Genomic DNA, 22,980 nt, shown 5'->3' with positions numbered 1-22,980 from the left:
ATGGATTTTATTGTCCAATCCAATCTTTAATATTTTTTCTGCTGTGCTTTTGGACTACTCTCTGTCCCCTTGAAATAGCACACTTCTCTACTGTGTGGGTTCTATTTATTTTATATTATTTTAATTTTTATTTTTACTTTACTTTACAATACTATATTGGTTTTGCCATACATTGACATGAATCCACCACGGGTGTACATGAGTTCCCAAACATGAACCCCCCTCCCACCCCATATCATCTCTCTGGATATCATTTTTTTTTCGTTCTCCTATCTTTTGATATCTTCATTTAATTGGGGTCCAGACCCTCTTCTCCATCAAAATTTCTACTCCTATATCTTCAACAATCACCTGCGATAGGGCTTCTGCGTCCCTGACCAGTAACCTATCTAGTTTCTCATTTAGCTAATGAGGTAGACTTCCCTAGTGGCTCAAACAGTAAAGAATCTGCCTGCAATGCAGGAGATCCGGGTTTGTTGCCTAAATCAGAAAGATCCTCTGGAGAAGGGAATGGCTACCCACTCTAATATTCTTGCCTGGAGAATTCCATGGACAGAGGAGTCTGGTGAGCCACAGCCCATGGATTTGCAGAGTTGGACATGACTGAACAGCTAACAACAGCAACCTTGATCCCAGATAGAATAAGTATTCAACCTATACACTATACCAAATCCTTATTTCTAATAGATGTAGTATCATATTATGGTTTTAATTTATACTTCTGTAAAAACTAGTACTAATCATGTTATCTTTTTTGCATGCTTACTTGTCATTTGTAGTGACTTAGTAATAATGATTTACTTTGTCATTCTTCGAATTTGTTCAGACATTTTTCCAATTTTTAGTTGGATTGCCTGTTTTCTTATTCTTAAGTTTGGAAAGACCATAATAATCTGTTATTTGTGCATCTTTTATCAAAATTATGGTTTGTAAATATTTTCTCCCAGAATTCAGCTCATCTTTTCATTTTGTTAAGAGTGTGTTTCAAAGAGCCACAGTCTTAATTTTGATGAAGTCCTTTTTTTTTTCTTTTTATGGCTTGTACTTTTGTTGCCATATGTAAGAAATCCTTGCTTAACCCCGGGTCAAAATTTTCCTATACTTTCTGCTAGAAGTTTTATAGTTTCATAGTTTTAGATTTAACTCTTTGATCTTTTTAGTTTTTATTTCTAGAGCTACTAATAAATCAGAGTTCACATTTTTGTGTAGGAGTATCAAGTTGTTCTAGTACCATTTATTGTAAGGACTTTCTTCTCTTAGTACTTGTCGAAAATCAGTTGTCCACATGTTTGTTGGGTCCACTTCTGGATTCTGTATTCCGTTCTGTTTATCTAGTTTTCTATCTCAGTGCCAGTAGCACACTGCCATGATTACCTTGACTTTGTCATAAGTCTATTATATTAAGTAGTGATAGTTCTCCAACTCTGTTTCTTTCTTTTCTTTCCAACTCCTGCATAGTTTTGGCTATTATAGGTCCTTTGTTTTGCCCTGTGAATTTTTAAATTATTTGGGGGATTTCTAAAAAAAAAAAAAAATCCACTGTGATTTTTACTGTGATCATATTGAATCTGTATATCAATTTGGTAATTGATTAACGAAGCTGAGTTTTCTGACCCAGGAACACAATATACCCCTCTATTTATTTAGGTCTTCTTTTGTTCTCCATAACAATGTCTTAATAGTTTTCAGTGTACAGATCTTCTTGCATTTCTTTTGCCAGATCTGTCACTGAGTACTTCATATTTTTGTTGCTACCTTAAATGACATTATTTTGTTAGTTTTAATTTTTCAATTTAGATATTGTTATTATGTTGAAATGTAATTGACTTTTCTATATTGATCTTGCATCCTGTAACCTTGATAAACTCACTAACTAGTTCTGCTGGTATCTTGGTAGATAGTGTTTCCATAAACAATTTTCTTGTCTGCTAATAGAGATAATTTTACTTCTTTGCAATCTAGATGCTTTTATTTATGTATTTTGGTTGTCTTATTATATTTATTTCAACCTCTAATACAATAGAAATGGTGACAGTGGACATCCTAGTCTAATTCTTGATCTTAGGGGAAAAAATGAATCTTTGAACATTAAATATAACATTCGTTGTAGGTTTTTGGTAGATCCCTTTCCTCAAGTTGATAAAATTCCTTCTGCTATTTTTTATTTAATCTATTTTGGCTCTAAGCTTTATTGTTTCTTCTGTATACTTTGAGTTTAATTCGTGATACATTTTATTAAAGCTGAATCCAGTGATTTAAGAAAATTCTTTTTTCTGTTGGATTGACCAGAAAGTCCTTTTTGATTTTTCTGTAATATCTTAAGATGCAAATGAACTTTCTGGCCAACCCAATAATCTAGACATTTAGCGCTCTAAGCCCCCATTCCCTAAATACTAGTTTAGTAGCAGCCCAGACCATTTTTTAATATATTTTTTCTCATTTTCATTCTCTTCAAAATATTCTGTTTTATTTTGATTCCTTTGACCCATTGGTTATTTGAAATGTGTTAGTTTCCACATATGTGAGAGCTTTTTGGAGTTCTCTATGTTATGGATTTCTAATTGATATCTAATTGAAGTCTACTGGCCTTAGAGAATATACTTTATATGACTTTGATCCTTTTTAAATTTATTGAGTCTTAGTTTATAGCTTATAATATGGTCTATCCTGTGAATATTCCACATTCAGAGTTTTAAAAAAAAACAAACTGCATATTCTTTTGTTCAATAGAATTTTATAAATCTCAAATAGTTCAAGTTGTTGTTTAAATATCTATATCTTTACTAATTTTCTAAAAAGCAATTATTGAGAGATTGATATTAACCTGAGTAAAATTATGGACTTGTTATTTTTTGATGCTTGTATTTTGAAGACATATACATAAATATTTAGGATAAATATTATGTACATAAATACTTAGGATTTCTATTTCCTCTTCATTAATTGATCACTTTGTCACTCTGAAATTACTTTGTATTATATTTCATTTATACCTTGTAATACCTGGTAATATACTTCACATTAAAATCTTCTTTATTTTAGCTATCCAATCTTTTTTCTTAACTAATGTTAGTATATTATATATTTTTACATCCTTTAATATATTTGTTTCTTTGTATTTAAAGGCCACATATGATTGGATCTTTATTTTTCATACAATCTGACCATCTCTGCCTTTCAATCAGTATTTAAAATGTATTTTAATATGATTATGGATATGATTAAGTTTAAATGTCACTTAGGTTTTTTTTCTGTCTTCCATGTTCTTTATATCTCCTTTTTTTCTCTTTTAGACTAATTTAATATTTTTTTGTTCCATTTTTCTTCTTTGTTTGCTTATTATTGATTACTATTAAGTGTTGCTTTAAATTTAGTCTAACTTCAAATGATAATATAACAAACATTTCATGTGTAGTTTATGAGCTGTGCAATATTATATCTCCATTTCCCATTGAAGGTAAGGCCTAGGACATGTTATTTCAGCAATAGCATCTGTGTCAGAGAAGGCAATGGCAACCCACTCCAGTACTCTTGCCTGGAGAATCCCATGGACAGAGGAGCCTGGTAGGCTACAGTCCATGGGGTCGCTAAGAGTCGGACACGACTGAGCAACTTTACTTTCACTTTTCACTTTCATGCATTGGAGAAGGAAATGACAACCTACTCCAGTATTCTTGCCTGGAGAATCCCAGGGACAGAGGAGCCTGTTGGGCCGCCGTCTATGGGGTGGCACAGAGTCGGACACGACTGACGCGACTTAGCAGTGGCAGCAGCATCTAGCAGTTTCTGATGCACAATACATGTCCAGTTACTGCTGAAAGGATGAATGAACAAATGAACCATCTCCTGAAATTTCAGTTTCATTTCTCCTTTGCATAGTTAGACAGTAAGGTGAATCAGTTTTGCTTGAACACTCTGGGTTCCCTAACCAAGTGATAAGCCTAAACAGCAGTAACTGAATGATACATGATTTGGATTCTATTGTAAAAGTGAGGTTCTAGGATGTTCAGCCCATCTCCTAGTTATAATACACTGAAGAAGCAGGTTGAACCATCCTTACATTCGTTCCTAACCTATTCCTTTAGTTACTGTATCTGGGAACTATCCAAAGCCTATTGTTCAGTTGCTCAGTCGCGTCTGACTCTTTTGCGACCCCTTGGACTGTAGCCTGCCAGGCTCCTCTGTCCTTCAGATTTCCCAGGCAAGAATACTGAAGTTAGTTGCCTTCTCCAGTTCCAGACCCAGGGACTGAACCCGTGTCTCCTGTATTGGCAGGTGGATTCTTTCCCGCTGAGCCACCAGTGAAGCCCCCAAAGCTTCTTTGGAACATCCTATTTTATTGTCTTTAGCACTAAACCAAAAAGCTGAGTACTTTTATCTCCTGCTAGTTTTTATTACATGTATTTTGAGTCAAAAATTAAGTCTTTAGGTCAAAGATCCAGCATTCAGATTGGTTGTTGAATATCACAAAATAAAAGTTTGAAACCTGCTTCCAGAAGATGTAAATTGTGGTTTTAGCTCTGCCTTAATACACAGTAGGGCGTGAACAAATCGCTGAAGCTCTCTCCCTTGACCTTTATTCCTCGCCACTTCCATCTTATATTTCTCTGAATTCATGAAGTTCTTGGGAACAAGTGAAAATGTAACACCAAGAGTTCTTAATCTCCTATTGTCCTATCTTCTTTTTTTTCCATTCTTTAAAGGGCTTCTTTCTAGTTTACATACATATAGAATGACAAATTAGGAAGGTTTTCATGAATCTTATCATCTTGGCAGATTGTGAGGTTGTAATTATCAGCCCTTGCTTTGACTTCTTAATCAGATGAAGAATAATAATTCACCTTCATTCTTCAGGATGGCAGTTGGTTTTTAATATAAATACCAACACTTATCTGTAAATTAGTTCCCAAACCCTTAGCTATAATTGTTTTCAGTTTAAGGATGCAGCTGAAGTATTCCAAGCATAGACGTTATCGTAACTTCCTCCTTCCTATCGCACCATCGTATGTATGGATTGACAGAAATAAAATTGGTTTGACTCTAAGAATTCTTATAGTACTTAATAACCAAAGAGTGAGAACAAAGCTAAATTAGTTATTATACTGTTTGTGAAATTGTGAAGGGAATGTGTTGGGGAGGGGAAGTAAAATTGAAAGTGCCTATCGTTATCTTGAAGTAATTTTCCTTGGCTATCCATTTAACTTCAGTGTCAAGTTATTTACATAACAAGAGCAATGCCTATCTTTTAAGGGTGATGTGAGGATTAATTTAAATTCCACAAAGCATTTTGAGGCACTGAGTTGAAAGGTTCTTTATAAATGCCAGGCATTATTATAATCAGACTAGTAAAAAGAAACACTCTAGATAAAGCTACTCATGCAGGGTCCTCTAATAGAAACTGTATTGGTAAGGAAATATAAAGGTTACTGCTATTCATAATTTATGGCTGAGGGGAATAGATCAAGACTAATAATAATGCTGCAATCCATGGGGTTCGCAAAGAGTCAGACACGACTGAGCGACTGAACTGAACTGAACTGGGGAAGCCAACCCACAGAGTTTGCCTCAGTAATTGAACTTGTGAATGGTGGTTTCTAAGAGGCTGATATAACAGAACACATGCCTGGGACAGCCTTACGCCCTTGTCCTTTTTGGGCTTGGTGTCACTGGTTTTCTAATGCTGGTGTAGAGCCAGAAAGACACTATTTTGCCTTCTTTCATTTGGCCTCCCATAATGCATCATTCCTTCCAAAGAACGCCCAGGGCTGATCTCCTTTAGAATGGGCTGGTTGGGGGGCAGGAGGAAAAGGGGATGACAGAGGATGAGGTGGCTGGATGGCATCACCAACTCGATGGACGTGAGTCTGAGTGAACTCTGGGAGATGGTGATGGACAGAGAGGCCTGGCGTGCTGCAATTCATGGGGCCGCAAAGAGTCGGGCACGACTGAGCAACTGAACTGAACTGAACTGAATAATAAAGCTTTACTGTCTAGTTAAGTCTTAAAGACAGACGTAGCTGTGATGGAATATATTGCTTCATTCAAGGAGAAGTTTGAAATTGAGACCCTACAAGCAATAACAGTGACATATGAAGATTATTTAAAGCCAGTGTCTTTAATTGAGCCATGGAAAATACCATGACAAATTTGACTATGTCTTTCAAAGTCTTCAAGAAAGACTTTGAAATGGAAGATGTAATCCTTTAGCATTTGGGGGTATGGAACTTGACATTTGCTAGAAATACATGCATGATGGTCTTCATTCTCTTAACCACCAAAACCTGTCTCATTGTGAATCCTTTTTAAGTTTTCCTTTTGATTTATGATAAGTGAAAGCTTTAACACAAAGGGAGAAACATTTTTTTCAAAAGATTTCATACAAGCAGAATACTTCAGGAAAGTAAGAGAGTTAATCACATACATAAAACCATCTTGTTAAAGTAATCACAGATAATAGTAGAAAACTATATGTAAAAATCTTTGAGTCACACAATTAGCTAAAGAAGTCTAGTAGGTAAATTTAATGTTGTTATGATCAAATTGTAGCTTTTATTACCTGTGTATTGGTTTCCTGTTGACACTTCAACAAATTACGGAAAGCTTCGTGCCTTAAAACAACACAGAGTTATTATCTTACAGTTGTGTTGGTCCAAAGCGAATCTTGGTGGGCTCAAATTAAGCTGTTGGCAGGGTTGTGTTCCTATCCAGAAGACCTAAGGTAGAATGCAGGGTTTTTTTGTTTTGTGTTTTCACTTCTTCCAGCTTTTAGAGGCTGCCTGTATTTGGCTCATACATGGCCCTCTTCCATTTCCAAAACCAGCAATGGCTGATTGTTGCTCCCATCATATTGCTACATCACTCCTTTGTCGTCTTCTTCCACCTCTGAGAACCCTTGTAATTGCATTGGGCCCACTTTTATAATCTCCCTTTCTTAAGGCCTTATTTCCGTTATTAGTGACCTTAATTCCATCTGTTACCACAACTCCCCTTTGCCAGGGAGTAACATAGTCACAGGTTCTGGGGATTAGGACTAGGCATTTCGGGGAGACTATTATTCTAAATTAAAAGATACTTGCTCCTTGGAAGAAAAGCTATGACCAACCTAGACAGCATATTAAAAAGCAGAGACAGCACTTTGCTGACAAAGGTCTGTATAGTCAAAGCTAAGGTTTTTCCAGTAGTCATGTATGGGTGTAGAGTTGGACCATAAAGAAGGCTGAGCGCCAGAGAACATGCTTTTGAACTGTGGTGTTGGAGAAGACTCTTGAGAGTTTCTTGGACAGCAAGGAGATCAAAACAGTCAACCCTAAAGGAAATCAAGCCTGAATATTCTTTGGAAGGACTGATGCTGAAGCTCTAGTACTTTGGTCACCTGATGCAAAGAGCAGACTTCTTAGAAAAGACCCCAATGCTGGGAAAGATTGAGGGCAGGAGGAGAAGAGGTGACAGAGGATGAGATGGTTGAATGTCATCGTTGACTCAATGGACAGGAGTTTGAGAAAACTCTGGGAAATAGTGAAGGACAGGGAAGGCTGTCATGCTGCAGTCCATAAAGTTGCAAAGAGTCAGACACAACTGAGCGACTGAACAACAAGAAATTATTCTACCTGTTGCAGTCGAAAAGTGGAAAGATAAGAGTTTCAAAATATTTTAGAGACTGCCAAGTAAGTGGCATACAAGTTCTGGCATTTGCTACTGTCATTTTCTGTTATAAAGTTTGGGCAGTGATTTAGTTGGCAAGCCTTTTTCTCTTTTCACCACAAAGAGGTATCAGTTTGCATTTTGCATCTTTATTTCTAATTCCTCTAAGCATCTACACATCTTTCCAACAAATACTTGGTAAGTATCTAGGATGTGAAGCAGTAAGGATAGACTCAGACAATTTAATGCTCAGTGAAATAAGTCAGACAAAAAAAGACAAATGCTTTATGATATCACTTGTATGTGGAATCTAAAAAAAAAAAAGTACAAATTAGTGTATATACAAAACAGAAACAGACTCACAGATGTAGAAAACAAACCAGTGGTTAGCAAGGGGAAGAGGGGAGAGGGGGAGAGACAAATTAGGGATATTGGGATTAAGATACAAGGTATTATATATAACATAAATAAGCAACAAGGATATACTATAGGACACGAGGAATTTATAGCCATTATCTTATAATAACCTACAATAGAAAACAATCTGCAAAAATACCAAGTCACTATGCTGTACATCTGAAGTTAACACTATATCGTAAATCAACCACACTTGTCAAAAACAAAACGCCTTACTTGAATATAGTGGCTTAAATTACCCTAGAAACTACTCTATCGTTATGAGATCTTACCCTCAAGGAGGATACTCTGCTAAATGCATTACTTGAGCCCCTTCATATAATCGTTTATTAAGTAGTGATGCCAGAAAAGATTTTAAAATAATTTACACACCTTGATGTTTGTTTTCCATGCTGTCTACCCCACCCCCATTATTCAAATATCAAAGCTTATATACCTCTCTTTAAAAAAAAAAAAAGCTAATGCCAAGAAAAAAATACATAGTTCAGATAATCCATGCTTATTTGCTCAATTGTGTCTGCCTCTTTGAGACCCCATGGGATTCTCCAGGCAACAATACTGGAGTGGGTAGCCATGCCTTCCTCCAGGGGATCTTCCCGACCCAGGGATCAAACCCTGGTCTCCTGTATTGCAGGTGGGTTCTTTACTGTCTGAGCCACCAGGGAAGCCCCTAGTTCAGATAGTACTTTCTTTTTTTCTTGTTTAACTCATTTTTCAAAATGGCTTTTCCTATTGTAAAAAGTACTATATAGAAAGAAGGAAATGTGTAATTTTCTGTCAGGCCAATAGCACACTTCTTTAAGAGCTTGCAGGCTTGACCAATTCTATATTGTAAATTCCAGGATTCTTTCCAGCTTTGAAAATACAAGGAACTGGATTTAGCCTATAGACCATAAATTGACTGCAGATTAATGCAAATATTTCAATATTAAAAAAAAAAAACCAACCCTTGTGAAAGTGACCAGGTTGCTCTCTGTTTCAACTAAGTAAGACAGGAAGCAATGATATTAAATCAAAAGAGAAATAATTTAGACTAAGCAACCTCAAGTGTATTAAAACACTGGAAAATGTTACTTAAGAAGGATGTAGATTTCTCTTAGGAAAAATCATTCAGTTCAGCTTCTTCACACACTGAAAATATAGGACTTGAATATTGGAGAAAATATGCTAGTTACTAGCATGTGCTAAATAAAAATTTATTGAAATGAAGTAAATTCAGTTAGTCCTTTCACAGTACATACTTTCTCAAGTTTCTAAGCTCTCAACAAGCTACTTGAAAGGTTCACCAGGAATAGTCATCATGAGTCTTTGCTAAACAGTAAAATGTATTGTCAGTTGGAGAAAGAAAAACGTCAACTGAATCCCCAAAGTCAAGGTTTCCCATAGATAGCTCTACTTGTCTGGAGTGATGTCCCCTTGGACACTTCCTGAAAACACCCTGTGTCTCAAGGACATATGATTGTCAGGAAAAAAAAAAAATCTAATCACAAATTGAAACATTCTAGCTAAAAGCATTTGCAGTCCCTTCTTACTGTTTTAAAGATGTATTTTTAAAGGCCATTTCATTTCTTAACTGGATGTTAGACACTTGACTGCACATGACTCCTCTCCAGAATGTATACAGCTGGATAGGTGGAAATTTTCTTTACACAAGAGTATGACATTTTGATTGTCATTCTCTGGTTTAGAAGCATCTTTTGACTACGTGTTATGGGATAATATACAAACTCCTTTGCAAAACTTACGCTTTTACAGTCTATCCCCAGTCTTCCTTTCCAATCTCACCTATCAGTGCAGCCTTCCTATCTCCTTATCCTCTTCAGTCTACATGGCCATATCCTCACCCCCTTTCCTTTGCACACAACATCCCTTCCATTCAAAGTGATCTTGCTCATCTTGCCTCATCTTGTTCGTGAAATAGTTAAGTGATGTCTTGCCCCATCCCTAATTGATTTCATCCCTCAAACCGTTATACTCTGCCTCACCTAAAATTTCTTCTCTTGATATCTCTAGTGATTTCTCCGTTTTTAAACCAAACCATAATGGCCTTTCCATCCTCACTGTGCTGTCATCAATGGCCACTTCCTATTTCCCAAAACACTCGCTGCCTTAAATGTAGTAAATCCCACGCTTCTGGTTTTTCTTCTGCCTCCTTGACCTCTGGTCTTACTTATGGCATTCTCTCTTTCCTTCACCCTTAAAAGTTAATGTTCCATGGGGTCCTCTCCTTCCCTTTTGATAAGGTAGAGTATTGACATGGCAGAAAAAATATAATGTACATCTGTATTGGTTGACATTTTGTTGGTGGCAAACAGTGTAAACTGATTAAGCATAGGTCCCAGAGAACAAAGAGCTGACCAGTCAAGCTTGGGGCAGGGCTTAATAACCAAAGGTGGTGGTATGAATGTCAGTATCAAGATGGGACTATGTGCCTGTTTTAGGGTGCCACTCTAAGGGTGGTTCAGTTCCAACACCCTCCTGTCTTTAGCAGGCCCGCCTCTGTGCTTTTCTGTTTCAAATCATATCTGTTCTTTTAGAGTCCAAAATGAAGCGGTGATTCTTCTTTGAATCTGTCCTGATTCCTTCAAGAATTTGTTGATTGCACCTGCCTTTGAGCTAGATTCATGTCAAATATGTAACTATTATTTTACTCAAAGACTGCAATGCAGTTGTTACGGTCATGGGGTCTTTTTTCTTCCTCTGGACCGAGAGATTTATGGGCAAAGGTGGTGAGTTCTTCATCTCAGATCCTGCCTAGCTCCCTCTCAGTTATTCGAGATTCCCCACTTCCCAAGTTTTTCTTTTTTTTTTTTGGGGGGGGGGGTGGTTTGAAACAGTTTAGGGACATATTAAGTTGTGAATTCATAGATCACAAAGTTCAACTAATGTGTATATGTACAGATGCATGTGGCTTGGCTTTAATTAATGTACCTTAATAGAAGGAAAAAATGTAGAAGTGTCAGTTTGTACAAGTATATTTTAACAAGAAAATCCTTTTGAACTCCATATTACTCTAAATATTATGTATATATGCTTTTACACTTCTTTTTCTTCCTTAGTATTAAATTTGACAATTTTAAACAAAGCCTGAATAAAACTTTTTTTTTTTGTTTTCCATTACACTTTAGCAAAGATGGAAAGTAATGTTTCCATTTTATTATGAAGAAGATACATTGGCTTTATATTTAAGATAAATGTTAAAATGTGTTGTGTTATACTAAATAAGTCATTTCATGTGTTGGTGATAAAAATAAACTAGAAGACTAGAAACAGAAATGTGTGTAGAAAAGCTAAGAGAAATGAATAGCAAAGAACAAGCTATTTTGCTAAATAATATGAGAAGCCAACTATTTTGTACAGAGCTATGATTTAACTAAAATATGAGAAGAATTGTTGTGCTTTCCTTATGGCTCAGTGGTAAAGAATCTGCCTGCCAGTGCAGGAGACATGAGACACAGGTTCGATCCCTGAGTTGGGACGATCCACTGCAGAAGGAAGGGGCAACCCACTGCAGTTTTCTTGCCTGGAAAATCCCATGGACAGAGGAGCCTGATGGGCTACAGTCCCTGGGGTCACAAAGAGTTGGACATGACTGAGCAAGTGTGCACAGGATTTAACTAAAATATGAGAAGAATCATTAGTAAAATGTTATGTATACTAAATATTTTAATTATTGTACAAAATTATTTAATTATGTACATCAACATCAGACATCCCTCTCTGAACATGAACTAAGTCCTATTGAAGAAGAACTGCTTATCCACTTATGAGATAAAAATCTCGAAGCACTCAGCTAGATGTGCAGGTCTCCTGCAGCAAAGCTCTGTTAATGTAATGTTAGTATACTACTATATGCTATAACAAACAAATGACAACATTTCAGAATTTTAAAACCATTGTTGTTGTTCAGTCACTAAGTTGTGTCTGACCCTTTGCGACTTCATGGACTGCTGCATACCAGGCCCCTCTGTCTTCCACTGTCTTCCAGAGTTTGCTCAAATTCGTGTCCATTGAATCAGTGATGTCATCCAACCAGCTCATCCTCTGTCACCCCCTTCTCCTCCTGCCCTCAATCTTTCCCAGCATCAGGGTCTTTTCCAGCGAGTTGGCTAGTCGCATCAGGTGGCCCAAGTATTGGAACTTCAGCATCAGTCCTTCCAGTGATTATTCAGGCATTTATTGTGGGTGTTCCTGATAGGTAGATTTCCTCCATGTGGGGATTCAGGCCTCTGGTTTCCACCCTCTTACAGCTGTCTCATTTCCTAGAACCTTGTAATCCTCTACTTCTGGCTAGCCAATAAGTGAAGAAGGCATACTTATATCTTAATCATCATTACCCCAAAAGACTTACCACTTGTCTTCATATTCCTTTAGCTGGAACTTTCATGTGTTTCTACTTAGATGCAAGGGGAGCTAGAAGACATGGCTGGCTATCTGCTTCCTGGCACCAATTCTGTACTAGTGAAAGCATGAATCCTGGTGGACAGTTAGATGATCTGTCATAGCTCACCCCTCTAGCCAAGGCAACAACAATCATTACCCTTTCTCCCACCCATAGAACGCTTTCAGTTCAACTCAATGGAAGCAACCCAGAATTTCATCCTGTCCTTACTTCCAGTCCAAAGTCCAGCATCTTAATCAGATCTAGCTGTGGCTCTTTGGAGCCTGGTGACCAATAAACTAGGGTTTATGTTAACTGCCTACTATTCCCCCTCCCCTCCCCACTCTGCCCAAGCACAAATCCAATATATAGCAGCTTATCAGGGGGCAGGAAAGCTACAATTAAGTTTCTCATTCAAAAAAATGTGAAGTGGGAAATCCAGAGCAATACTTGTCCAATGAGAACAGTGAGATGCTGCCGTGGTAAACCCTGTGAAGGCTCCATGCCTCGCAGTCTTCAGGAGTTCTTGATTATTATGCATTTGAAATTATTGCATTATTATGTATTTAAAAATAATTTTTTCGCCCTTTTTCCTCCATGGCCCTTTGATCTCTGAACATTTAGAAACTTGTCTTTTTGTCATCCATGGCTGAATCATGTAAAGGAGTATGATCGCTTTCTACTTGGAAACCTGGTAACCATTTCACAGAGTTTCTTCACCAGTACCTGTTTTAGAAGCAGTAGATTTCATATCTACAGGCCTTCATTTGTTACACATGCAAGGATTTGCACCTTTAGTAGTGTTTGTACCATTAGTACAGTGTGCCCAGAAAAACAGAAAATCCCAGGTTATTTCAATGGAGGAGACTGGGAACACTGGGAATTAGCTACATGTGTAATAGAGCAGAGACACCAAGCAAATGATGTTGAATAAACTTAGAGGCTAACAGAATCAGTAAACTGCTGCACCCCAAGGGATAGAAAGGTGGTAGAAAGAAGTGATATTACCATATATCATCTGACTTTCTAGCTCCAATAGGAGGAAGCCATCAGCTCCTTGCTTATTCTTTCATCTTTGTGTCCTCACATAGTAAGCCCTTAAATGTTTAATTGAACAGAGATAAGCAATAAATCTTTCCACTGACTGCAGTTAGAGATATTCATGAGAAAATTAAAATGTGGCAGAGATGATGGTGCTCAGTACTGAGATGAGCCTTAATTTGGGAATCAGCTGCAAATAGCTATTTTTGGACCTTTTAGGTAACCTGTTATTGGCATTTAAAGAACAAGAAATTGTCAGAAGTTTTAAATATTCTCTTCCTGTATAAGACGTTTGGAGTTTGGAACAATACCAATTTTCATATCAACATAGAAGAATTTAAAAGGAATAAAGTCTGTAGGTGGTTCATACCAAATTTTTATTTTTTAAAGACGAGATAGGAAGAAATAGAAAAAGCTTTCCAGACTTGCTAGGGAAATAGCAGTTAAAACTACAGAGGATGTATAGCTCTGTCTTAGTCTTGGCCTCTCTTTTGGAATCATCTCCTGAGTTAAAAATGACATTCCTTTGTTTGCTGGTTTGAGCTGGAAACTTTCAACTCGTTTTCCTTTACCATTTGTTTAAAGTATCTGTAAAATATCCCATTGGATATTCCAGCAGTCAAAAAGAATTCATTCTAGAATCTGATCATAATTTTTGAAAACATCACAAATGCCATGTAATCTGCTCTTGGCTGAGCCTTCATATGCTTTAGTATAGAAATTCTGGACTGAACCTGGTTATGGCTTCTAGGATGGGCTAGAGAAAAGTCTCAAAGTAAATGCATTTGGAAGTTGAGACTAGTTTGAGAAGCTTTTATGATATGACTGTGTTGTCTCTCTTAGAGAAAAAGCCTTGCCTGAATATTTCTTCATGAATATTTTCACTTACATGTGGAAATGAAGGTTTTTTTATTTTCTGCAGAGTATACCAAATTCAGTTGCCATGTTCTGTTTTAAAAATATTTTATCATACCTAAGCATGTTTATAGTTCTCCCATTTACTTAGAAACTTCAAGTTTATTTACTTTTTCATGTTAGTTTAAAATAAGAATAGCTGAAAATATAATGTCCTGAGTTCTGTATGTTTATTCCATTTAAAAATAATCATTAAGACTTGAATATAGGCTGTGTCTAAACGGTGTCATGACTGACTAAAAAGGAGACAATACTTTTTCTTTTATCTAATTGATACCTAGCATCTGAAGAGTATTTCTTGCCCATATTGACTCTGTGGAACTGTGGGATTGTGAAATAGTGACTTGATAGTTTGGCAGTTTTATGAAAAATAATTATTTTGTTAGAGTCCTCATAATACCATCTTCATAGTTTTGAAAACAGTAGTCAGGAAAAAGCTTCCTGTGTATTGATGGATGTGCGGTTATCCATCTTTCCCATCTCTAATTGAGTTGATTTCCTTTAATACTGCTTTGCAATGAAAATATTAAAACATGAGGTATATGTTTGCTGCTTCCAATAATTGGTTTTGCTTTTTGAGCATGCCATCTGTAATTTCAAAGAACATTTCTTTCTGAACTCCTTTGCCCTGAGGAGTTTAGAGTGGTCTTGAAATTATAGGTGTCTATTAAGTATTTTTCAACTGTCAAGTCAACTGTAGCTGCTGTGCTATTAATTCATTATGAAGTGACACAGGAAGAAAACTCATTATGTGATAATATGAAAACACATATTTGTCAAAAAAAAAAAATAAACGAGTCTGTACTGAAAACCCATTTGCTGTGGTGGGAGTGAAATGGTTTATCAAACACATTTAGGTGTGACACCGACTTTTTAGACAGAAAAATGTAGAGAAAAGATTGAATTCTGCTCCTTAGAAATTCTATATTATACACCTAAATGTGTTCTTTTTTGTCCCTTACAGGTGATATTATACCCAACTTCCAATAGCTCCAAGTCAGCTGAGTTGCACCGAATGATAGTTCCAAAAAATAGCCAGGACTCTGACTTAAAAATCAAATTGGCAGTGCGAATGGATAAACCACCACATATGAAACATAGTGGGTGAGTGTGTACTTGAAGATGTTTTTCTTCCCTATTACTGAATTTCATGGTATCATTTTTGTCATTTTCCTCAGAGAAAGTATTGGGCATTCACATGGAGTTCCCCGCCACCAAAATTACATTCATGAAAAGGGTGAAAGTGAAAGTATTAGTTGCTCACTAGTGTCCAACTCTTTGCACCCCTATGGATTATAACCCACCAGGCTCCTCTGTCCATGGAATTCTCCAGACAAGAATACTAGAATGGGTAGCCATTCCCTTCTCCAGGGGATCTTCCTGATCCAGGGATCAAACCCTGGTGTCCTGCGTTGGAGGCTAATTTTTTACCATCTGAGCCATCAAGGAAGCCTCAAATTTCATTCTAGGTTAACTAAATTTTTTAAATGTATAGACATTTTTATAGCTAAATATATGAGTATTTAATTAGTGTGACTATTTGCATGCTAACACATTACTCGTACTTGATTACACTGGTATTATACATCATTTACATGGATAAACAACAATGATGTATGGAGGTAACATTGATGACATATTTTTCAAAATACAGAAATAGTTGAAACAAGCCTAGCTTTCAAATCACCAGAAATAAACTTACATAGACTACTTTAAAGTTAAATGCTGGTTCAGATATAGTCCAAGACTCTATATAAGATTTGATGGGAAGGGTATGAGTATTCATCCAATATGTGAGTGAGAAACCAGATCAATATGGGAGGAAGCTGATGCTGTGGATAACCAGAAGTGCAGGGACTGGCCTCTGGGGATTGCCATGGGTCAGTGTCAGCTTTTATCTCTGAGGTTCCTTTTTACCTTGTAGCTGATGAGGAAATAGGCCTAAACTCATGAATACAATTCAGTGAGCTTTTTTTTTAACCCAGATTTTTCCCAGATTAATGCTTTATGACTCGCTACAGCCAAATTCTAGCCTAGGGTGCTAGCCATAATAAATAAATTTTAAAAAAAAGAATGGAATGATTTTCATTACTAAAGTTTAGCTATAGAGTACATCATGAGAAGTCCTGGACTGGTTGAAGCACAAATTGAAATCAACATTGCTGTGAGAAATATCAATAACCTCATGCAGATGACACCACACTTACGGCAGAAAGCGAAGAAGAACTAAAGAGCCTCTTGATGAAAGTGATAGCGGAAAGTGAAAAAGTTGGCTTAAAACTCAACATTCAAAAAACTAAGATCATGGCATCTAGTCCCATCACTTCATGGCAAATAGATGGGGAAACAGGGAAAACAGTGAGAGACTTATTTTCTTGGGCTCCAAAACCACTGCAGATGGTGACTGCAGCCATGAAATTAAAAGACACTTGGTCCTTGGAAGGAAAGTTATGACCAACCTAGACAGCATATTAAAAAGCAGAGACATTACTTTGCCAACAAAGGTCCATCTAGTCAAGGCTATGGTTTTTCCAATAGTCATGTATGGATGTAAGAGTTGGACTATAAAGAAAGCAGAGGGCTGAAGAATTGATTTTGAACTGTGGTGTTGGAGAAGATTCTTGAGAGTCCCTTGAACTGATCCAACCAGTCCATCCTAAAGGGAATCAGTCCTGGGTGTTCATTGGAAGGACTGATGCTGAAGCTGAAACTCCAATACTTTGGCCACCTGATGCAAAAAACTGATTTATTTGAAAAGACCCTGATGCTGGGAAAGATTGAAGGCAGGAGGAGAAAGGGACAATAGAGGATGAGACGGTTGAATGGCATCACTGACTTGATGGACATGAGTTTAAGCAAACTTCGGGTATTGCTGATGGACAGGGAAGCCTGGCGTGCTGCAGTCCATGGGGTCACAAAGAGTCAGACACGATTGAGCCACTGAACTGAACTGAACTGAAAGTTTAGCCACAAATCTAACAGTCTCTGTTTCTTCTTGATTTTGGATCATTTTCACTATCATTAATCGGAATTCTTTATCAGGTAGATTCCCTATCTCTTCCTCTTTGGTTTGGTGGGCATTTATCCCTGCTGAGTGTTCCTTTACCTGCTGAGTGTTTCTCTGTCTCTTCATCCTGTTTATATTGCTGTGTTTGGGGTGGCCTTTCTGTATTCTGGCAGTTTGTGGAGTTCTCTTTATTGCGGAGTTTGCTCGCTGTGGATGGGTTTGTATGGGTCGCTTGTCAAGGTGTCCTGGTTAGGGAAGCTTGTGTCGGTGTTCTGGTGGGTAGAGCTGGATTTCTTCTCTCTGGAGGGCAGTGAAGTGTCCAGTAATGAGTTATGAGATGTCAGTTGGTTTGGAGTGACTTTGGGCAGCCTGTATATCGAATCTCAGGGCTGTTTTCCTGTGTTGCTGGAGAATTTGCATGGTATGTCTTGCTCTGGAACTTGTTGGCCCTTGGATGGTGCTTGGTTTCAGTGTAGGTATGGAGGCGTTTGATGAGCTCCTATCAGTTAATGTTCCCTGGAGTCAGGAGTTCTCTGGTATTCTCAGGATTTGGACTTAAGCCTCCTGCTTCTGGTTTTCAGTCTTATTTTTATAGTAGCCTCAAGACTTCTCCATCTATACAGCACTGCTGATAAAACATCTAGTTTAAAGATGAAAAGTTTCTCCACAGTGAGGGACACCCAGAGAGGTTCACAGAATTACATGGAGAACAGAAGAGGGAGGAGGGAGTTAGAGGTGACCTGAATTAGATGAGGTGGAATCAAAAGAGGAGAGAGCAAGCTAGCCAGTAATCTCTTCCTTATGGGCGCTCCACAGTCTGGACCACTCAGAGATGTTCACGGAGTTATACAGAGAAGAGAAGAGGGAGGAAGGAGACAGAGGTGGCCAGAAGGATAAAGGGGGGAATCAAAAGGATAGAGACAGATCCAGCCAGGATTCAGTTCCCTAAGCGTTCTCCACTGTCTGGAACACACAAAGAGATTCACAGAATTGGGTAGAGAAGAGAAGGGGGAGGGAGGAGATAGAGGCAACCTCATGGAGAAAAAGGAGTCCAAAGGGGGAGAGAGTGGTCAAGCCAGTAATCTCGCTCCCAAGTAAAAATGGGTACTGAAGACTGGGTCCTGAAAGGTACAAAATTGATAACAAATATCAAAAAGCAAAGATTAAAAATCTAGAGTAGAGGTTGTATTTTCAAAAATACAATATTAAAGAAAATAAAATTAAAAAACCAAAGTCACAAAAATTATAAATATATATATATATGAAGTTTGCTTTTAAAAATAGTCATTTTTCTTTTTTTTGCAAAGTAATAGCAGGTTATAAAAATGAAAATTAAAGGCATAATAGAGGACTTAAAAAAAAAGAATGATACTAAAAATATATCTAGGACTTTCTCTGGTGTGGAGAGTGTGGGGTCAGTTCATTTTCAGAGAGTTCCTTGGTCTGGCTTTTATTTCTCAAGATCTATAGACCCCTTCCTATGTAGTTGGTACTAACTACAGAATTTTAATCTATTGCACCTGTCACTTCGAAGGTGATTTCCTGTTTTAGCTTCTTCTGTTTGCTGGTCTCTTCAGTGTCTGATTTCCACCCTGACACAAGGGGGCGGTGGTGGACACTTTTTTAGGCTCACTTGTTCAGTCGCGCTGTGGGGAGAGAGGGATGCTGCAAACGACACTGGCATGTGCTCGCAGTGTCTCGGCCACACTGGGCCTGCCCCGCTCACGGCGTGTGTGCCCTCCCTGCCTACACTGCTCAGGCTCTAGGTTGCTCCACCGGGAACCATCTGAGGCCAGCCCTGGGCTGCATGCACCTCCCAGGTCTAAGCCACTCAGGTTCAGGCACTCGGGTAGTCCACAGGGGTGCAGACTCGGTTGCACCCTTCCCAGGTCCGAGCAGCTCAGGTGGTGAGGTGTTTGGCGAACACTGTCGCTGCGACTTATTGCCTCCCCCTTCCCTGCCACTTGGTTTTCTGGGTGTACAACCGACGCACCTTGTCAGGCAGATATTGACCACCCAGAACCCCAAGATGTCTTAGTTAGCAAAGAAGCCTGCTTGCAGTTTGGTAGATAATGCCTCTCTGGGGCTGTGATTGCCCCCTTCCGGCTCTGGCTGCCTGTCACCAGAGGGGGATAGTCTGCAGCCGGCTAGCTCAGTTCAGTCTTTTGTTCTGTGAGTGGGCCTGACTGTGTCTTAGGTTAGGGCTTTTCACGTGTTAGCTTTCCCACAGTCTGGTTTGCTAGCCCAAGTTAGTTCCCTCAGATTGCCCTCGGGGCATTGAGGCCCCATCCTTACTCTAAGCAATGCAGCCTGTGCCTCCCTGCCCAGCCCCCGCTTGCTAATGGGGGATGAGGGCATCTGCGCTGCTTCTCCGCTGGGGGCGTTACCGTTGGGCACGTAATCTGTGGGTTTTAATTATTTATTTATTTTTCCTCCCAGTTATGTTGCCCTCTGTGGTTCCAAGGCTCGCCACAGACTCCGCAGCAAGAGTGTTTCCTGGTATTTGGAAACCTCTCTTTTTAAGACTCCCTTCCCGTGACGGATCTCCGTCCCTACCTCTTTTGTCTCTCTTTTATATTTTTTCCTACCTCCTTTTGAAGACAATGGGCTGCTTTTCTGGGTGCCTGATGTCCTCTGCCAGCATTCCGAAGTTGTTTGTGGAATTTACTCAGCGTTTAAATGTTCTTTTGATGAATTTGTTGGGGAGAAAGTGGTCTCCCCGTCCTATTCCTCCGCCTTCTTAGGACCGCGTCTCTGTTTCTTCTTGTACAAAGAGGCATCTCTGCTGGTTTTGGAGCTAAATCACTAACACTGTGGCAGAGTTAACTGGTAAGTCAACAAGATAAGGATTCTTCAAATGACCATTAGGGAGAAAAGTTAGACTGAGCAGGAGGCAACCTAGAGGTACCTTCTGCAGCTGAGATGAGCCTCTAAGGACCATATGGCTTCCTTGGTTTGAGCAATCAATAGCGTATGCTTTGTCAGAACCAGTCATATTTGGGCAAAAAAGACCTCAGTGGGTAGGCTCTGAGAAAGAACAAGACTTTACATATTCCATAGTATTGTAACTTTAATGCAGTGATGCCCAGTGTAACAATGACTCATTATGCAGATAGAGTTCCTGGGATTTAAAACCTAGGGCTCTTTCTTCCTCTGTCCATCTATCTGCTCACTGTTGATTTACAAAGCAGTCATGAATTGAGCCCTTCCTCTGAGTCAACCAGAACAAACCGCAATGAGATACTATCCCAGGCCTGAAGGGACTGAATAGCCAGGGATTCAGGCTTGTAGACAAATAATGATGATACTGAGTGATAAGCACCATAAGAGAGGAGTGGGAACTGGTGGAAATAATACCTGATTCTTGCTGGAGCTGGTCAGAGGAAGTCTCAGAAGACAACTGACTTTTGAGATGAAGCTTGAGGCATGAATTCAGCAGGTGGGCAGTGGGGAAGAAAGGCAGTCCAGCCACCAGCCATCTGGCATAGGGTGTACATGGGCAGGAGATCTGGAAGTGCTGTTAGCTAACCATGACAATTTTGGTTTAACTGGAGCGTGCTTAGACTCGAGAGAGTACTACTGCTCTAAAATACTTCCAGAGTAATAGGCACTAGACGGAGATATAAAGGAACAGATCATGTTCCAAGCCTTATAGTTAATTCCGTACTCTTCTGAATTCAGTCTCTTAATGAATAATGGCACAAGAAATGGGAACCTGGAGACTTCCCTGGTGGTCCAATGGCTAAGACTCTGAGCTCTCAATGCAGGGGGCCCAGGTTCAATCCCTCCTAGATCCCACATGCTGTCACTAAGACCCAGTGCAGCCAAAATAAATTTATATATATATACACACACACACACACGTATATATATATATGTATATATATACGTATATATATATGTATGTATGTATGTATATATGTGTATGTATGTGTGTGTATATATATTTTTTAAAGAAATGGGAACCTGTACACTGCTACACCAAGATAGCCCCTGATTTACACATGGGCAGCACAGTGGTGAATACCCTTAGAGCCTTCAGATTGTCCCAAGAACCAATACTGATTATGAAGTTGGGCGCATGGCAGGTTCTGAAGCCTTCAGCTCCTGTGGAGAGTAAGTTCTGCTCTCTCATCCTTGGCATTTTCTTGCTCCAGAATATTCCTGTCAGGTGAGACAATCTACTTGCCTTTGAAGACTTTATATGTATATTCCCTTTTTATCATTCCTTTGCAATGAAGGAGAATTGGTTCATATCACATCTTAGAGCCCTCTGGATAAATTAGGACCCCCAGAATGGTTCTGGAGTTGACTACTGCCCAAGGCTATAGATGAAGGAGATGACTAAAGAGAATGTATCGTAGTCTCTGAATGTGATCTGCAAAGTTTAAGAACTGTCGTGACTTACCTTTACTAAGGGCTTTCCTGGTGACTCAGATGGTAAAGAATCTGACCCCACTGTGGAAGACCCAGGTTTGATCACTGGGTCAGGAAGATCCCTTGAAGAAGGAAATGGCAACCCACTCCAGTATTCTTGCCTTAAAAATTCCATGAACAGAGGAGCCAGGCAGGCTACAGTCCATGAGATTGGAAAAAGTCAGACACAACTGAGCAGCTAACACTTTCACTTCACTTTCACTAAAAGATACCAGCAAGCATTTCCAGACATTCTAGAAATGAAAATATCAGTGATGTTGTTCTGCTAGTTGGTATGTTACGGAGCATAATTAAGAATATTGTATTTCCTAATAGTTATTCAAAAAAGCTATATAAGACCATTATTGAACATAATAATAACTATCAACCAGAATTTCATCATTGCTGTAATAGTAATTTATCACTCTAGGCAGACCACAAGCACCTGTCTAGGTTTCTCCGTGCCTCTGAGGTAACAGCTTTAAACAGTTTGAATATCACCCTGTGTTGAAATATATATGGAAAAATATGAATTGACACATAATCATAGCTATCACAACCGTATTCATCTTTCTCTTTGGTACTTCATAGATGGGCTTCACTAAACTTAATTACATTGAAGAAGCAGAAGTCACCCAGCCTTTTTCTTTCCAGTGCTCTTTCATACACCAAAGTGGTAGTGTGGGCATACAGGGGAGCACAGATGAACAGCATTTTACTTTTGGGCGGGATTACATTCTATCAGTAATTAATCCTATAATGAATGATTAACAGATGCATTTAAAATAATTAAAAGAGAAACAGTTAAAAATTTATCTTTACAGTTGTCAAATAATAGATTGGAGGGTTATGGCTTTTTGTGCTTGGAGAGCTTTTCAGAGCTAGGCATTTTTGGGACATTCATCATAAAAACCTTTTCTCTGTTTTAATGGTATGGGCAACAATTTTCAATTTCTCTCTCTTATATGAACTGTTTTAACATGAATTCTCCTTTATTAATATATGTATATGGCCCTTTGTTATCACTGTCTAAATATTTTTATTAATGTTATCTATATTTTATGTGTTCCTGACTATAGAAGTTTCTTAGACCCATTTGAACCCCTAGTACTTTGCACCATGTGTAAACCAGCAAAGATATTAATAGGAATAGTGATGATGA

General features: G+C 38.4%; 1 protein-coding gene across 1 annotated transcript in view; it reads left to right on the top strand.

Moving 5' to 3' along the window:
• CADPS2 (calcium dependent secretion activator 2) overlaps positions 1-22,980 on the top strand; it is a 562,792-nt gene that overhangs the window by 301,545 nt on the left and 238,267 nt on the right. Inside the window, exon 8 of the mRNA XM_052639068.1 lies at positions 15,360-15,499. Within this exon, the coding sequence (XP_052495028.1) occupies positions 15,360-15,499 (140 nt within the window). The remainder of the gene's footprint in view (positions 1-15,359; positions 15,500-22,980) is intronic.

The sequence above is a fragment of the Budorcas taxicolor genome, chromosome 4 (assembly GCF_023091745.1).
Source record: "Budorcas taxicolor isolate Tak-1 chromosome 4, Takin1.1, whole genome shotgun sequence".
In the NCBI taxonomy this organism is placed as follows: Eukaryota; Metazoa; Chordata; class Mammalia; order Artiodactyla; family Bovidae; genus Budorcas; species Budorcas taxicolor.
The sequence above is the reverse complement of the archived record's forward strand: the minus strand, read 5'-3'. Positions and strand labels throughout refer to the sequence as shown.